Source organism: Acyrthosiphon pisum, chromosome A2, assembly GCF_005508785.2.
Source record: "Acyrthosiphon pisum isolate AL4f chromosome A2, pea_aphid_22Mar2018_4r6ur, whole genome shotgun sequence".
In the NCBI taxonomy this organism is placed as follows: domain Eukaryota; kingdom Metazoa; phylum Arthropoda; class Insecta; order Hemiptera; family Aphididae; genus Acyrthosiphon; species Acyrthosiphon pisum.
In genome coordinates, this window is record NC_042495.1 from 36,388,476 (window position 1) to 36,405,003 (window position 16,528).

General features: G+C 27.4%; 1 protein-coding gene across 4 annotated transcripts in view; it reads left to right on the plus strand.

Annotated features, from left to right (window-relative positions):
• The window catches only part of LOC100162601 (cyclic nucleotide-gated cation channel subunit A-like), a 207,743-nt gene that overhangs the window by 90,302 nt on the left and 100,913 nt on the right, over positions 1-16,528 (plus strand). For 3 of the 4 annotated variants that reach the window (XR_003839447.1, XM_029489431.1, XM_029489433.1), the window contains exon 3: positions 8,508-8,663. The exons of the other annotated variant lie outside the window; for it this stretch is intronic. Coding sequence is in view for 2 of the 3 variants with exons in the window: in XM_029489431.1 (XP_029345291.1) it covers positions 8,508-8,663 (156 nt within the window). In the remaining variant the exon portion in view is untranslated. The remainder of the gene's footprint in view (positions 1-8,507; positions 8,664-16,528) is intronic. 4 annotated transcript variants of the gene reach the window in all.

The window sequence follows — 16,528 nt, forward strand, 5'->3', positions numbered from 1 at the left end:
AAAATAAAAATCGTCAAAGCATAGATAATTTAGTGAAAAATTCAAATCTGCTTTCAAAATTAATATCAGAACATTACATCGGCGAATTGATTGTAATCGTGAGGTATGTTTTCTAACGAAAATGAATCAAGCTCCAGCCCCCTTGAAATCATATTGATTGTAGTTTAAATTATATACATAACAATTATTAGGAATATACTCTAAGGTACTCTAAGGTAGGTAATTAAAACTGTATTTGTTTAAACTTGTAAATTTGTAACCATTTCTTTTGATTTCTTTAATAAAAAAAAAAAAGTACATTGTTATCACCAATAAGCTACCAATAGGTAAATATTATACAATAAGTTATAGTATTGGTTAGTAAACTAGTGTCGCATACTTGAAATTTAAAATATTTTATTTCTACATTAATTTATATATAATATATTTATAGATAAAAAAAAATAACTACAAACAAAAGGCTGGGCACACTCAAATGTAAAACTCTGGGTCCGCCTATGTCAGAATCATCGTTCTTGAGTAAACTTCAATAATGAATGTAAATATGACATCAATGTTCTTATCACATAACCAGTGGTTTTTGGACAAAAAATATTACTTGTCGACCACAGATTGGCAACATATTGTGCGTACACGTGCGGTGGCGCCCCACTATCTCATTTACATATCACACATACCGATATCATCAATTTCTATATCCACCCGTTGTGCGCACGTGCTGTTGGAAACTTACCTATCTTGAACTTCTTAAAAAAAGACATATTTTATATTATGATGAATAGACTTCAAAAAAAATGATTTACATATATTTTAAACTTAGAAGTTAAGTACGTATGACTGAACATACATTTAAACTGAAACTCCTATATTTAGAATGTACAATATTTTATGGAGACCAAAAAATTTTGTTTGACAGTGTAGTGGCTAGGTTTTGATGAAATACTGTTATGCAGCGCGAATGTCATTTTGTCAGAGCAACATTCTCTCAAAGCCCTACTTTACTGGGTTTGTTTTTCATTACATTCTATTTGTTATTGGTAGAATACAAGATGGCAACGTATTTCTACTAAACATTTTAGGAATGCTTTTTGATTACATAGCAATGTTCATGTGCAAGTTTCATACATTGTTAAAATTAGATAACCTATTTATTCATTTCTATTCTTACCATTGTAATGTTGTTAAATATGACCGTTTATTAAATATTGCAGTAGGTATATATGCATGAAGAAAATAAAAAAAATCAAGCATATAGGATATTATCCTTAAAAATAAACTTAAGGCAATCCTTGTATAAGGGTTCTACGTTGTTAGTTAGGTTCAATAAAATGCATAGTTTATTGAATATCTAAATAAATATATTGTAAGCATTCCATTTAAACATTTATATAGTTCATATAATAATTATTTTGAAAACAATACAATAATTATGACAGGAATTTTATTAACATTTGAGTTTACTAATAAACTTTATTCAATGTATGAATAAAATATACATAATAACCAACCTTAGTTATTGATGCTGGATCAAGAATAATTTATAAATTAATAATATATATGTAAAGATCAAATTATCATGTAGAGTACCAATTTAAAAATAATATTTAACTTCTAGTTTCAGCTTAAAGCCGTCTTCCTGTTATATTTATAAACAACAAAACTATCATTAAAGAATTTAAATAAGATACGAAAGTTTTTAATAAGTAATAATTAAAAATAACTAATAAGTTTTTATTTTATACCCAAAGTTTCAAAAAACTACATTTTTTTGCGTTTAAACTTTCAAGTGTATAACAAAATAATAAAACTAAAAGATATAATCAATGCGTTAATAAAATGCCATAAGTATCTTAAATTCATAAATATAGATACATTATACAACATAGATACATTTTAATCTATCTATATTTGAATTAGGTACATTTTTAATTTTAATTAATATCACTTTAATATTACATTACTTCTACTTTCGTTTTAAAAATACTAGCTAGTTACAGTAAAGAAATATATAACTCAAGTACACAACAGTAAAAAAAAAAAAATTAAACGATTTTGTACATTATATTTTATTAATGACAAAAGATTGGTTATACAAAAATAACATATGACCAGTTGGAAATATGAAATTAAGTTGAATACTTTTTATTAGTTTGCCATAAGATATAAATCATTGTATTGTTTTATATATTTGTACAACGAGCTGGACATGAACATATTAAAACAAAGCAATTATAGTCAACTACAGTGGTAGCGCAGTAAATAATATTTTACTATTTAGACTTGAATGGGTATTAGCCATTGGGTAAAGACAAATGTATTATTCCAAACTATGATGGAGTATAAACTATGTGTATTCATAGAGTCAGAGTGATATTACTATAGGTACTAATTTTAACCATAGTGGTTTATTAGATTTTATAATATTTTTTTTTTAATAAAAATCTTGTATTCTTAATTTCAAAATTCAGCTTTTCTAGAAATGTTGATGTATAATTATTAATATATAAAATATGAATAAATAGTTATTTAATTACAAGCAGGAAAAGTTTAGATTAGCGTAGTAAAATGGCTTGGAGTACTCTGCAAAATGTGTGGTCCACTAACTCCACTGAAACTCGTCTAAAATTGAAAATTGAAATGCTTTTATTAAAGACTATTTATTCAATAGCAGCACTATATTATTATTATTATTGTAGTACATATCATTAATTCCAGATAAGTGTTCTATTTCCAGTGATGAATTTTTTTTTTCAAGCATTTTATTATTTTTGAAAACACAAAAATGTGGACTTAGAAAATATTAGCTGTATGGGCTAACTATAAATTGATCGCCTTTTACATAGTATAATATATTATTATAATATACGAGAATCATACGTGACACGCCGCACAGTCGTTGGTATAAAGCCACTCCGAGAAACATGAATAATAATTTATCATCAGTTATTTTTATTTTCCATTTCCAACCTCTAGATTTTTACACGTGATAATAATATTGTTATTATATTATAAGACACGTTTTTAGAGACATTTTTATTCAACGTATATATTATATATATGGAATTGTTACACATATAACGACAAAAATAAAACTATAAAAAGGAAACGTAGGTGCACGCTATTTGTGGAACGATATAAACAGTGAAATAAGATTAACAATAGGTAATGTGGGTCTCGTGTTTTGAGACTGGATACAGCCACTGTTTCAGAAACGATTGTCATGGTGCACTGTGCTCATTAATAATAGCAGTATATACTTGTATTTTCACAGCATGTTTTCATTTTTCACCGTGGTAATCACACCATGTTTGAGCGAAAATTCCGTTCTCGAAAATCTTTATTTTACCGTAGCTATACACATAATACAGGGTTATTACATGGTCTTTTGTGACCGTCAATTTGTCATTCACACAAAAATATTACAGTGTACATATTATGATCACACAATAATACGATGTTAGGGACATAACAACATTTCACGTGTGTAAACTTTAATTTTTACATTTTATCCATTAGCATTATTTTATAACTTAAAAAAGTAATTTTATAAAAAAAAAAATTAAATGTTTACACAGGATAAATATTTTTGTGTAGCAAATTGACGGTTAAAGACTGCAAGTGTAATGTCCGTGACCCCTGCAATAACCATTTTGAGTGGGCGTTCCCGCTCAAATATAGTTTGATGGCCTCTGGTAAAAAATAAAACTTATGTTTTAACTTTTAAGCATATTCTGCGAACATACAATTAGCCATTTGGCAAAGTGATCGTTCCCAACGTGACTATGTCGCGGAATGGCTAGAAACCACGAAATCTCGTAACGCGTGTCTTCCGAGCGTATCATCCTCTAACCACGGTCAGTATACCGTCGATCTTCAGCGTTCATAATTTTGGCCACGTGGACTGATTAAACTAATCACAAAACCATTTACCGTACTGTCTATGTCTCCTATTAGGTAGTCGAATTTTGCACACGACTGCACCACACGACTGCCATACCGGTCTGCGTTCATCACCTTTCTTGCAAACCTCGATCACGTTCGATGCTCAATGAACATACGAGATAATAATGTAGATATATCGTTGCATAACGAAAACTAACGAATAACGTTGATGGTTAATTTTCTCACGTATTAGAGAAACATAAAAACGAATCAAGGCTATATCCGAAATGGTATCCACTAGGAGTTTTAAAAAAAATTGCAAAATTCAAACAATTCTTTGTTTATCTGATTTTTGGAAAAGAAAAAGTGAAATAAAGCATTATGATTTAGGTTATCTAATAATATTTCCATCATTTACGGAGACAAATATACCCATTACAAATTCTAAAAAAAATAGAATACAAAATATGTATGAATATGTTTAACCATGTAGGTTCCAACCAAATATAGACCTTACTCCTTAGTCTATATTATAAAATGCTTTAAAAAACAAGGAACCAATTCGGATGTATCATGTACCCTTTGTAATGACCAAGCAACAAATTCAGACCTTTCTGAACCATTTTGAATATTCAGTATACTTTTATAGATGCAGATGGTACCATTTTGGCACGGCGCACCAAGTTTTGAATCGAGTAGTGGGAGCGCAATTTAGATTAAATATACAATAATATGCAGGTTGTGCGTGCACACAAATTGCACATTACTGAGTATAGTAAAAAATATTTGTACCTGTCGATGACGTGTCTTAGCGTCATCTGCCTACAACGAATCCGTTCGGTGTTTGATATTTTATGACTTTAATTTTACTCAATAGTTGAATATTTTACATATAGTATACGGTTGTATTGTATATATTGTAATTGAAGCTTGTTTAGGTTTGCGCATATACGATAAAATCCACTGTACATACACTTTTAAGCGCAATGAACGTAAATGTAAACAGTAAACGTACTATATTGTTTTGTCGTCGAATCGAATTTGGTTCGTCCGACTGGCGATGTACGCGATAACCGGCAGTAATGGATACAATAACGGACGATTTCAAAATAATAATATGATCACCGAGGTTTATATACCTATGCCGCAGTTAAATGGGCAACCACGTATACAGTTGGCGATGTCGAGCAGGCGATTATATCGTCTTCCGTGTACTGCAGCAGGTCCACATCGGTTTTTCTCTCGCAGTTAATCCCTTAAACGGTCGCTGCAGCGGTTTGGCCACCGTCCAGACGACGACGGTAATAATATTATTTCATATACAGACCGAGGGTAGTGCTGTAGGGTAGATTTGCGAGGTAGTGCTGCAGGGACGGTGGAGGCGACATCGTGTGGCAAAGCCCCCGAAAGAACGCGAGTGGTACGCGAGCAGGACGCGTCACTGCGCGGTCGGCTGGCAGGATAATCCTGCAGGAGGCCGACCGATAAATCAAACATCCCTCGGCTGGCATGGCGGTGGCGGCGGCGGTCGCACATCGGTTTTACGCGAATTAATCGAAACGATACGTTTGTTGTCACTCCGACGGGGTGCGCGTAACATATTATTGCCACGTGCAAAATATAATAATAATATTATATTAATGCGCCTTCTCTCCCGCCACCGTCACTGCCGACGCTTTTCACGTCTAAAATTAATTTACGACTCGAAATGTATACTTAGGTAATATCATAATATAATATTATATTATACTCTTATTGTATCGTGTATCATATTATTATCGTCGGAGACGGAGATGGTAATGGCGGGAAATCTATAGGTACTCTTTTTCACTGATGGTGTATGAGTGGTTTTCGCCGAATAATATATGATAATATTATAATGATACATCATTATCGACGATTCATATTATATTGTATACCAATAAAATATCATTAAAATTATCAGGAATTTTCACGAAAATCTAGCAAAGTAGTCACTTTATTTGTATACGTTAAGAAACCTATGACCAACACGAAAGTCACTTCCATTGATCATATTTTGGCGGTGACCTGATCACTTATGCACTATACTTGTAGTGACCAAACTATTCACGGTACCTATTTCAGATTTTTGTTTTTTGAAATTTAAGTGACTCGCTTATTAGTAACGAGAGATTTTTTGCTTATGGATTTATTCATTTTAATGCATTTATATCGACAAAAATATATTAACAGTGATAATGTACATAATCATATTTAATTTACCTAATAATATTATTATGTATTAGTAGATATTATTATAAAAAGTTTGATTAATTTAATTTAAAAAATGTTCTATGATTGTTTATTATTAATTAATTCATTGTAAACGGTGTACCTACTTGTTTTCTATTTTAGATTATTTATTTCAATTTTAGATCCCATTATTATTATTAATTCCATTTCAACAATACAGTGTATAATGACGTAGGTATATGACCGACGACCGTTAATGATATTATTATGCAGAGATTAAATCACGTATTGAGGCATAATATATAACATGTTATATAGGTACACATAATTTGATAACCAATATATTTTTTACCAATTTTCCGTTTCTACTGATTTTACAATTTAGTCTGGTATTATTTTCTTTATTAACGCTGAATTACAAAAAATATTATCCATAGGTCGAAAATTGAATACTTTTCGGAAGTACCAATGATGCGGATAAACCACTGACACTGCTCGATATTTGTTTTTACAATGTTTTATTATGAATATACAATTTATATTTACATTTAATGTTACATAATCATCGTGTTTTATTATTTTCAGGAATTATTTTTTGTTAAAAAAATATTATAGTGTAGGTACTGAAATGGTTATTAATTGTCAATTATTTTTCATTTTATAATTGAAAATTAAAACAAACTGTACTGTTCTTAGTATATTGTTTTTGTCTTTGAGTTTTGTGATATTTTTTTTTTTTAATTGAAATAGTTTTTAACTAATAAAATATTTACACTGGTATACTAATATTTATGAACTGCATAACAAGGCAAATTTAAATAGGTAACGTTGTCCGGGTTTTAATACCTAGCTTGATTGCCATCTATCGCACCATTTCAAATAATAGTGAGCCCTAACCCGGTCCTCCGCCAAAACTTTTAGGATGGGACTTAGCCGCAGTCGACTCTTATCGTTCCTAGTCGTATTAATTTTTCCACGCTATCGAGCAAATACAATAAACCCAAAAGAAATCTGCCACCACTCGAAATTAATAGCTGTCAGCAGCGACGGAGGCGGAAAATAATATTAAATTTAATATAATACTTGCCCATTGAAAACAGAACACAAACGGACCAAATATAATCGTGTTTTCTACGTGGACATCGTAACATAATATATAATATTTTGTGTCCAACGGTTATCCAGCTCTATATATTATTTACTTGAATGCTTGTGATACAAGTAATTACAACCGTGGTATTTTTTTTCATCAAATTGTAATATGATTTTAAAAACTCACGATTTATATGTGAAATGGATATAGATTGAACAATGTTTTATGTTAATAATGTTTAAGATGTTTGTTTAAAAACTAAAAATCTTCTATAATAATCAGTATTTGTTGTAGGGGCGTAAATTATCGAATATGTCGAGTAATAAATATTCCCTGAAATTTGATACTCTTTCGAGTAAAATAAGTACAAGGGGAAAGTTAAGACATTTATTCAAATTATTTATTTTGCAACTTTATTTAGGTATGCACTTTTTCTGTGAACAAATAGCACATGACGTAACTTAGTTCCCCGAATTCAGTATAATATATTTTAAAAGATATCTCAACATATATAGAATACCAATAGGTATACCTCTTTATCAAATACTTATTTCATAACAGTATATATTAAAAGTATATTATTTATTTTGTTTGTTTGCTATACACTTTTATAATACTGAATTATAACAAACCTAACTAATTGAAATAGGTTTACAAAATCTATTATATTACCATTTAGTACATTAATTTACTCAGCTAGTCCCGTTTAATTTACATTGACTAAAACACGATCATGTTTGCATAACTGATGTAAGTAATAACATAAAAATATCTAATTTTTAAATAAAACTATAGCTACGTACATAATATTATTAAGAGTTCAAACTATTGTGCATACATATGATAATATGATATTATGATGTATGAAAATATGAAATATGTACTCATTAAAATTAAAATGCATACGATTTTTCATATTTGCATTTAATTCGATAATTTATCAAAAAATATATGATTTTGTTTATTACACAAAATATATTAATTTTCGTTTTGCTAATTATTCTATTATTACTTTGCAAGAAAATGTGGTTGAATTAATACATCAATAAATCAGACAGTTAGTTGAGAATTGTATTATTCGTTAGAGCGACCTTATAGTTAATGCGCGGCTTAAAAGTTAAGACTGCACTGATCTTTGTCTTGACTCTCTAGCAATTTATTAATTGTTACTTAGAAAATATTTTTTTTTCTTATAGATATAAAATATTTAAATTATATTGCTTTATTAAAAAGTATAAAAGTATAATACTAACTATAATTCTAAGTATAATGTAAAAGTTTGTTTTAATATTTATGTTTTTCCATTTTTTTTTTTAAGACCAATGACGGTCAGGACACAATTATTTCGGATCGCCTCCAAGACACTTCATTCCAATATACATCCACTGCACCATCAGTCATTTCAGGAAATGCATTTACTACCCCGTCAAAAATCCCCAACTCCATCAACAAACTGAACTTAATACAGTCACACGTGAGTAAAATAAACTTTCTCTATAAGATATAGTCATTATATGTTTTTATACAAAAACAAAAAACCTACCTACTCAAATGGACGTTATATAGCAAAAACCTGCAAAATTCCAAAAATAATGTATTTTGCATAGAATTGTGACATTTCCTCACCACTATATTAATTTAAAAGACCCAATAATAGTGTAAAATCATGATTTCGGAATAGTGCTAGAATTTGTATTAAGGTTCATTGTCTCTTCATTATATATTGTTATTATTTGCTGACGGAACGTTTCTCCATAAAGTTGTGATGCGAGACACGAAATTATTTTGCCTCTGAGAAATATGTAAGCTTTTATTCCTTCACAGTTTCTGTGGTGGATATTTAATATACCAATCTACCCAATAACGTACAATTATATAGTTATAATATAAAGACTTATTTCTCAAACTCCTTGCTACGGTTACAACATATAAAGTGTAAATTATAATTATTTTTGTCAAAGAAACACATGTTATGTTACTACAGCAATAAAAATTATTAATAATAAATAATGAATAAATTGTAAATAATATTATACGACGATAAAATATAAATATCAAGATTAAAAGTATACTTAAATTATTAAAAAAAAGGTGGGTAAGTGGATGTCGCTCTGCTGTACAGTAGGTACAAGGGGGTCACTGTATAATGGATAGTATTAAATTTGAATTCAATGATTTAATATCACTGTATAAGAAAAACGATTCTGAGCAGAGACGGTTTGTCAGTCTATGTATTAGATATACCTATTATAGGTATACTTATCTATAGTATTAAAAAAAAATTGACCTATAATAGGTATCAATAATAAATTCCAAATTAATCATATCACAATATCCATTAGGTAACGCGTTATACATCGACAATACACCGTGGTACTATCATAGATATATAATAGTATACTTTAGAAGTTTCAAGTACCCACGAATAATATTATACAATCACAACAAAATAACTAAAATAGTTATTCCAGGTTTTTTAATATGTAATTTCGTCCAAATTTGAACTTAAAATGAATATAAAAATAAACTGTGCTAATGTATTTCTTAGAATTTTTGGAAACAGAGTTAAATATTTACGTGGAATCTGGTTTTAAATTTTCAAACCTTAGATATAAAAGGTGAACATTTTATGAATTTTTATCTACAAAATAATTAATAATTATTCAATTTTATATTTGATAAATTTTGTCAACATTTGAACTTCAAATGCTTATAAAAAAAAATTGTGCATATGTATTTTTAATATTTTTCAACTGCTATTGTAACAATATATCAGGAGCCTTGCATTAAATTTTTACACTTTTTGACTAAACAGATAAAACTTAATTGATATTTATAGAAAAAAAAAACTAAAAAAATTTAAAACTGAGAATGTCTGTAAACAGCTCAAAAAGAGTCAACTTATTTTCAAAATTTTATCGTGTATAGAAAATGCTAATATAAACATTCAGTGAAATTTTCAAATATCTACAGTCATTCGTTTTTTAATAACAATAAAATAAGAATATTGTCACATGAGAAATCGAGCGAATATCAAATGTTGTAAAAATATGAATTTCAAACGCTCATAAAAATTTAATTCGACTTTCTTATAGACATTTTTTTTTTTGATAAAGGTAGATTATCCTATAAAAAATCTTGTATTACATTTTAAAATCTTAGTTCAAAAAAGAAAAATTTTTACGTATTAGGTATTAACTCAAAATAATTTGCTAATTTTCGTGTTTTTACATATTTTGTCGATTTTTGAACTTTAAATGCTAATTAAAAAAAACTGTGACAAAAGATTTTTAATATTTTTCAAATATCATTGTAACAATATAGTAGGTAGGAGCCTTGTATTAAATTTTCAAGTATTTTTACTCAACAAATAATGTTTTATTGACATTCATAGAAATAAAAACTAATTAAATTGGATACTGAAATTGTCCGTAAACAGCTCAAAACAAATCAAAATATTTTGAAAATTTTATCATATATAGAAAATGGAAATATAAACAACCAGTGAAAATTTCATGTATCTACAGTTATTCGTTTTAATGTTACACCAAAAACCAAAATCAATTTTCTCGAAAACAGATTTTGCGTAAAAATTCCCGTTTTTTCTTAATTTTTATTTTGTTTTTCACGGCGCTTTTGAAAACTATTGGAAATTTCAAATTTTGACCTCCCGAATGCACCAACTAGATTCACTTTCCAATCGAACAAGATACTGAAGTTGATAATCAAAGCATTATTTCGACTACTTATCGTGTACACAGACACAAAAATAAAAAAATAAAAATAAAAATATAAAAACACACATCATTGTAAAATCCATACATTCATCGTTCCACTCTGAATCTAAAATAGTTTTTACTTTCGACAATACGTGGTTTGGAACGACTAATGATATTAAAATAATTATCATTTATAAAAATCGTTTATGGTAGTGTAAGTTACCTAAAGGTGTTCACGTAGTGTACGCATTCATTGATATAAGATATAAATTATTATATTATACAAGTGTACAAAAATTGTTATTTTATTTTTTGAAAAACTTTTTCAAAAAAAACTTGAACGATTAGGTACACAATAATTAATACATTTTAAATACGATAGTAAAAATTAATGTCACATCAAGACCTATATATTGTACCTTATCAGTACCTGCCTTTATCGTAGACGAAAACAACATAGTGTGACATGATACTTAATTTGTTGACTGTAAAAGACTATAGCCTAATTCATTAAATATTATAATACGCCAATAAATTGTAAGTTGTAAGACGTCATATAAGTTGTAAAATTGCATACGTAAATCGCCGTGATATAATATTTATATTTTTACATAAAATGTTTATTAATATATTATATAATATTATGTTTGCTAAATATGCAACTAACATGCGTTAGTTCTAAGGATCAATTATATTACCTAATCAGACGTGTTGACCAATAGTCAAATTAATTGAAAAAATTTTCTCTATTTGAAATAAATATAAATGTATTCTTTCATTATAATAATTTTCCAATTCCGACAATATAAACTCAATAACATTAATTTTATGCTCATTTAATCTACAAACAGCTTAACTTAGTTCAGAACTGCGTTACATAAATAAAAGGTTTACTGCGCGCTTTATAATCGAAAAAGTACTTTCATCATGTTCTTGCAAAGCCAAATCAATTATTATTTTGTAAATCTATAAATTCTAATCATGGTAAAACGTAGGTATGATTTAAGTACTTCAGTTTTTCCAGTTAAATTAGAACAAGGGTTTGACATTAAAGGTCAAATAATTTTTATTACATTTTTCATATTTTAACATATTATTATGATGTAGGTACTCTTCTGTTGGACAATACAAATATTTCCAAAAAAAAAATAAAACTATTTAATAAAATTAAAAAAATATAAAATAAATGATCATGCGGTTCCCTATTATAATAATTTTAATCTACGTAACAAAATATTACTTTAAAATTGTTTTTCTTAAAACATATCGCTCCTACAACCGGAGAAAAAATAAATATTTTCAAGTTGTGTGAGTTTAATATTAAGTTCATGTAAACATTTAAATATTATAATTTAACGTAGGTATGTCGCTAAAGTGAAGGAATAAACGGATGAAAGTTATGTCTAACTAAAGTGTAAAATCATATTATGTTGGAATTTATATTTAACAGACCAATTTCAAGGATGATTATTTATCTGTTGTATATAACATAAGTTTTTTTTTGTTAACTTACAGGCCATTCAATAACAGTTTGGTCATCATATTATACTCAATTAAAATCATAATAATTTATTTTTATTTTTATTTTATCGTATAATTTTACATTATTATTTTTATTATTTCGTATGGTATGTAATATGAAACAATATGAAACTGTGGTTATATCATAATAGTCATAACACGATATTATATCAGTTCCAAACTTCCTCCATTTCAATAATGATTTGATTTTGAGCCTTATTGTGATTTTTAATATTATCTAATTACCATACGAGTGTAGTTTGTCTCTATTAATAAAATCAGTAAGCACCTGATCCAATGGGACGAGAAGTAGAATAAATGTACAAAAATCTTCACATGTAAGTACCTAATTTACACTCTAGAAAAATGGCTAATCCTCACGCCAGCATTGAAAAATGGACTGGTATTATGACGAAGGTTAAATATCTATACCCTGTTCCAAAAGAGAAGACACCAGGCCACGGGCAAAACGGGTCTTCTATTTTGGAACAGGGTATATTTATTTAATTTTTGCTATAATACCAGTCCATTTTTCGATGCTAGCGTGAGGATCAGCCATTTTTTTTAGAGTGTCATACATGTGAAGATTTTTGTGCATTTATTCTACTTCTGAACTTCTCCATCTATTGGATCAGGTGCTTACTGATAGGACGTGCACCAACAAAAGGTAAAACAATCATTGCGTATTATCAGTTCCGTATCATAAACAGGAATATTATATAAATCCTAATTGTTAATTCATACGATTTCATCGAATTTTAATTTGATTTTAAATGAATAAAATGTCTGCAGTTAAGATCTTATTTGAAGATGAAACGGTGTAAAAATATGTGGTGCTGTGCCAAAACATCTCAGCCAAGGCTTCTGATTCCATTGCTTACACATTTATTGCATACGCCCCTTAGTACGCGATAACGATGACTTGCTAGTAGCTACATAAAATCTATGAGATAAAAACGGAATTGACCGACTATCATTCGAATATTATAATCTTTTATCATATTAAGACATTCATAAATTTGTTCATTTTTTATGTTTTTATATTGTTTTGAAAATGTACAATACTATTATTTTAATTTATTTATTAGAAAAAGTCTGATTTTTAAATTTTTTTGTTTGTTTAATACAAGTTAACTGTTAAAAATTGACTAACTAATATTGAACAGATGCAATTAATACATTTTTTACTATCAAAATATCCATTATATCACTTTTAATATAACTTTGTGAATATAACTTTATTTTTAAATTGGAATTGTATAATACCATTATTACATAAATTGGTTTCGTTTAATTTAAAAATATTTATATTCAAAAGTCTACATATTAACAATTAACGCGTAGGTTTAAAACAATTAAATATTCTGTTTTATCACATTTTTTTGAGCAGTATTCCATAGTGACATAGTCCATTAAAAAGGTTTCTTGATGGTATTTCCACGAAATTGAGTTCATAAATGCATGTTATTTTGTTAACGGTAGCGGTACAAAAACATTATTTTAACGTTCAAAGACATAATATACATTAAATTAACCGTCCCATATATATTCCATGCACGCTCTTCAATGGAAATGAAATCTACACTCATTTGTATAAAATCTATACATTCCGGTTTTTTTACAATAATCGTTCAATAAGATTTAATGTTCAAAAAAAAAAAGATCTCTGAAACACCTCAGTAATAATACATCGAGAATCCCTTACTTTGGTACACGTCATTCGTTATAGACTTCTTTTGCTTTTTAGAAAATATACTTAACTTGGAACGATTCCGCGTTAATTATATCCCAGCAGAGCTTAAAAATATACGATTTGATCGTATATTTATATTTATGGTAAAATTATTTCATCAAAGTTTTAAATTTTGTTTTTATTTTTTTGTTATGTGTCGTGTGTGTCTGACAGTTTCGGAACAGTAAAAATGCTTCAATCGTCTATTGTGATAGTGGTTACTCATAGGAAATTGGATCTAGTTAATACTTTGAGCTCGGTTTAAAAGTAGAAAATCTCTAGTAAGTAGTTTCATTTCAAAATAATCTGGAAAATTGTGGACAAATTTGAGTATTAAAGCAACATTCTAGTTTTCGACAAAATTTTTACAAAATATTCAAATCAGCTTTTTCTAGGCATAATATTATTTTCAAAATGTTTAACTCTTTTTGAGCTATTTATAAATAATTTACATTTTTTATAAAATGTTTAAATTCAAAAATACATAATAGGCACGGTTTATTTTATGAGCATTTTAAATTAAAATATTGATAAACTTAGATAATAATAATTTTCCTAAAATGATTTGAATTATTTTGTTGTTATCCATAGGACTTTTCGCCATTTTTACCGTCTATTATTATATCTATACAAAATATTTAAACTAATATTAACCTATTTTTACCATGAACATAATCTGTTAATGGCAATATAATATGTATTTGTATAACTTTGGTGTAACCAACCAAATTACTATAGTAAAAAAATTAATATTGTTCTCATTAGAAATAGAGGCTAACATGGCGTCTTTGCTCAGAATCGTTTTTCGTATCTAATTATTATCATTTAATCCAAATTTAACGCATATTATACGTTACAATGGCCTACTCATTTTCAAAGAATACGAGTACATGAAATCAATATACATCAAAGTGACTTCCTCAACGTCTAATCATTTACAAAATAGGATATTTCTAATGTTTCCGGTACAATGATCCAGAACAGTAAAAAAATTATTTTTCTAAATGTTTTAAATCTTTATTTTGGTGTATTTTGAGAGTAGTCATTCGACATTTCATTAGATAATACAAATACAATTTCCAATAAAATGTAGGTGCAAAGTTATAAATGTTTCCTGTCTTATATTATGTTTATACATTTTAGATATTGGAGTTTAATTAAACGGATGAAATATGTGAATAATGTATTTTAACAATAGGCTTATCGTATATTTGTTAAACATAGTAAATACTGTATAATATTTTTGGCTTGTAACATTTAATTTCAAATTTAATTACTATATTATGTTTTGACACGAAATACAATGTATATGATAATATAGCCAATATAAATATGTTTGATGACATTAAACTTGCATTACAATTTTCAAATCAATAACAATTTATAAATTAATATTAATTTTATAAATATCATATATTTTAGTGTATGACCAATATCTTTGAACAAAAAATACAATAATAAAATATTCACACAATTCCAGATTAAAGTAATGGGTTGGACAAAATAATAATTTAAACAAATAAAAAAAGTTTTAATCAGAATCTAATTAGTTAATTATTTATATAAATAAAATAACAGAGTATCTCCACTAAAAATCTTATTAATAATAATAAAATATATTATATTTAAATCAAACATCTCTTTGTATTTAGTTATGATTAATTAGTTTAATACTATTTTTTTTTTTTTTTTGGGGGGGGGGGGGGGGGTTTCCGGGTATTTTTTCTAATAGTATTAGTTTTAATACTATTAGGGATCAAAATTTCCGAAAAAAAAAGGTTTTCCGAAAAAAACCCGGGTTTTTTCACGTTTTTTTCGGAAAAATTGAGAAAAATTGGTTTCAATTAAAATTTCCGGAAAAATGGTTTTGACGAAAAAAACTGGTTTTTTTCCTGAAAAAAATTGAAAAATTGAATGAAAAAAAATGGTTTTTTTTTCTAAAGAACTGAAAAAGTAATGTATATAGTAGGAAAAATCTAATAAATAATGATAGTTGATAGGAAATCATATTACATACATATTATATATACCATACCTAACTTAAAGTCTGTAGTGGATAAATCTAGAGGATTCTATACTTGATTTATAAATAATTATAATTTGTAATATTAACTACTAAGGTACTAACTATTAAGTATTTACTAATTAGTTATTTCTTATTATTTTCTTAATATTATTTTATATTTAAATATATATTTAATATATTTTATTTACCAACTCACTAAGTATTTGATAATATACAAACTATCAAATAGTTACTAGTCATCACTCACCCATTCACCAGTCACTGTAATATAATTTTATAAACCCTATCAGCCAGTTACTATAAATACCTTTATTAAGTTATTTAGTTATTTACAAACATAA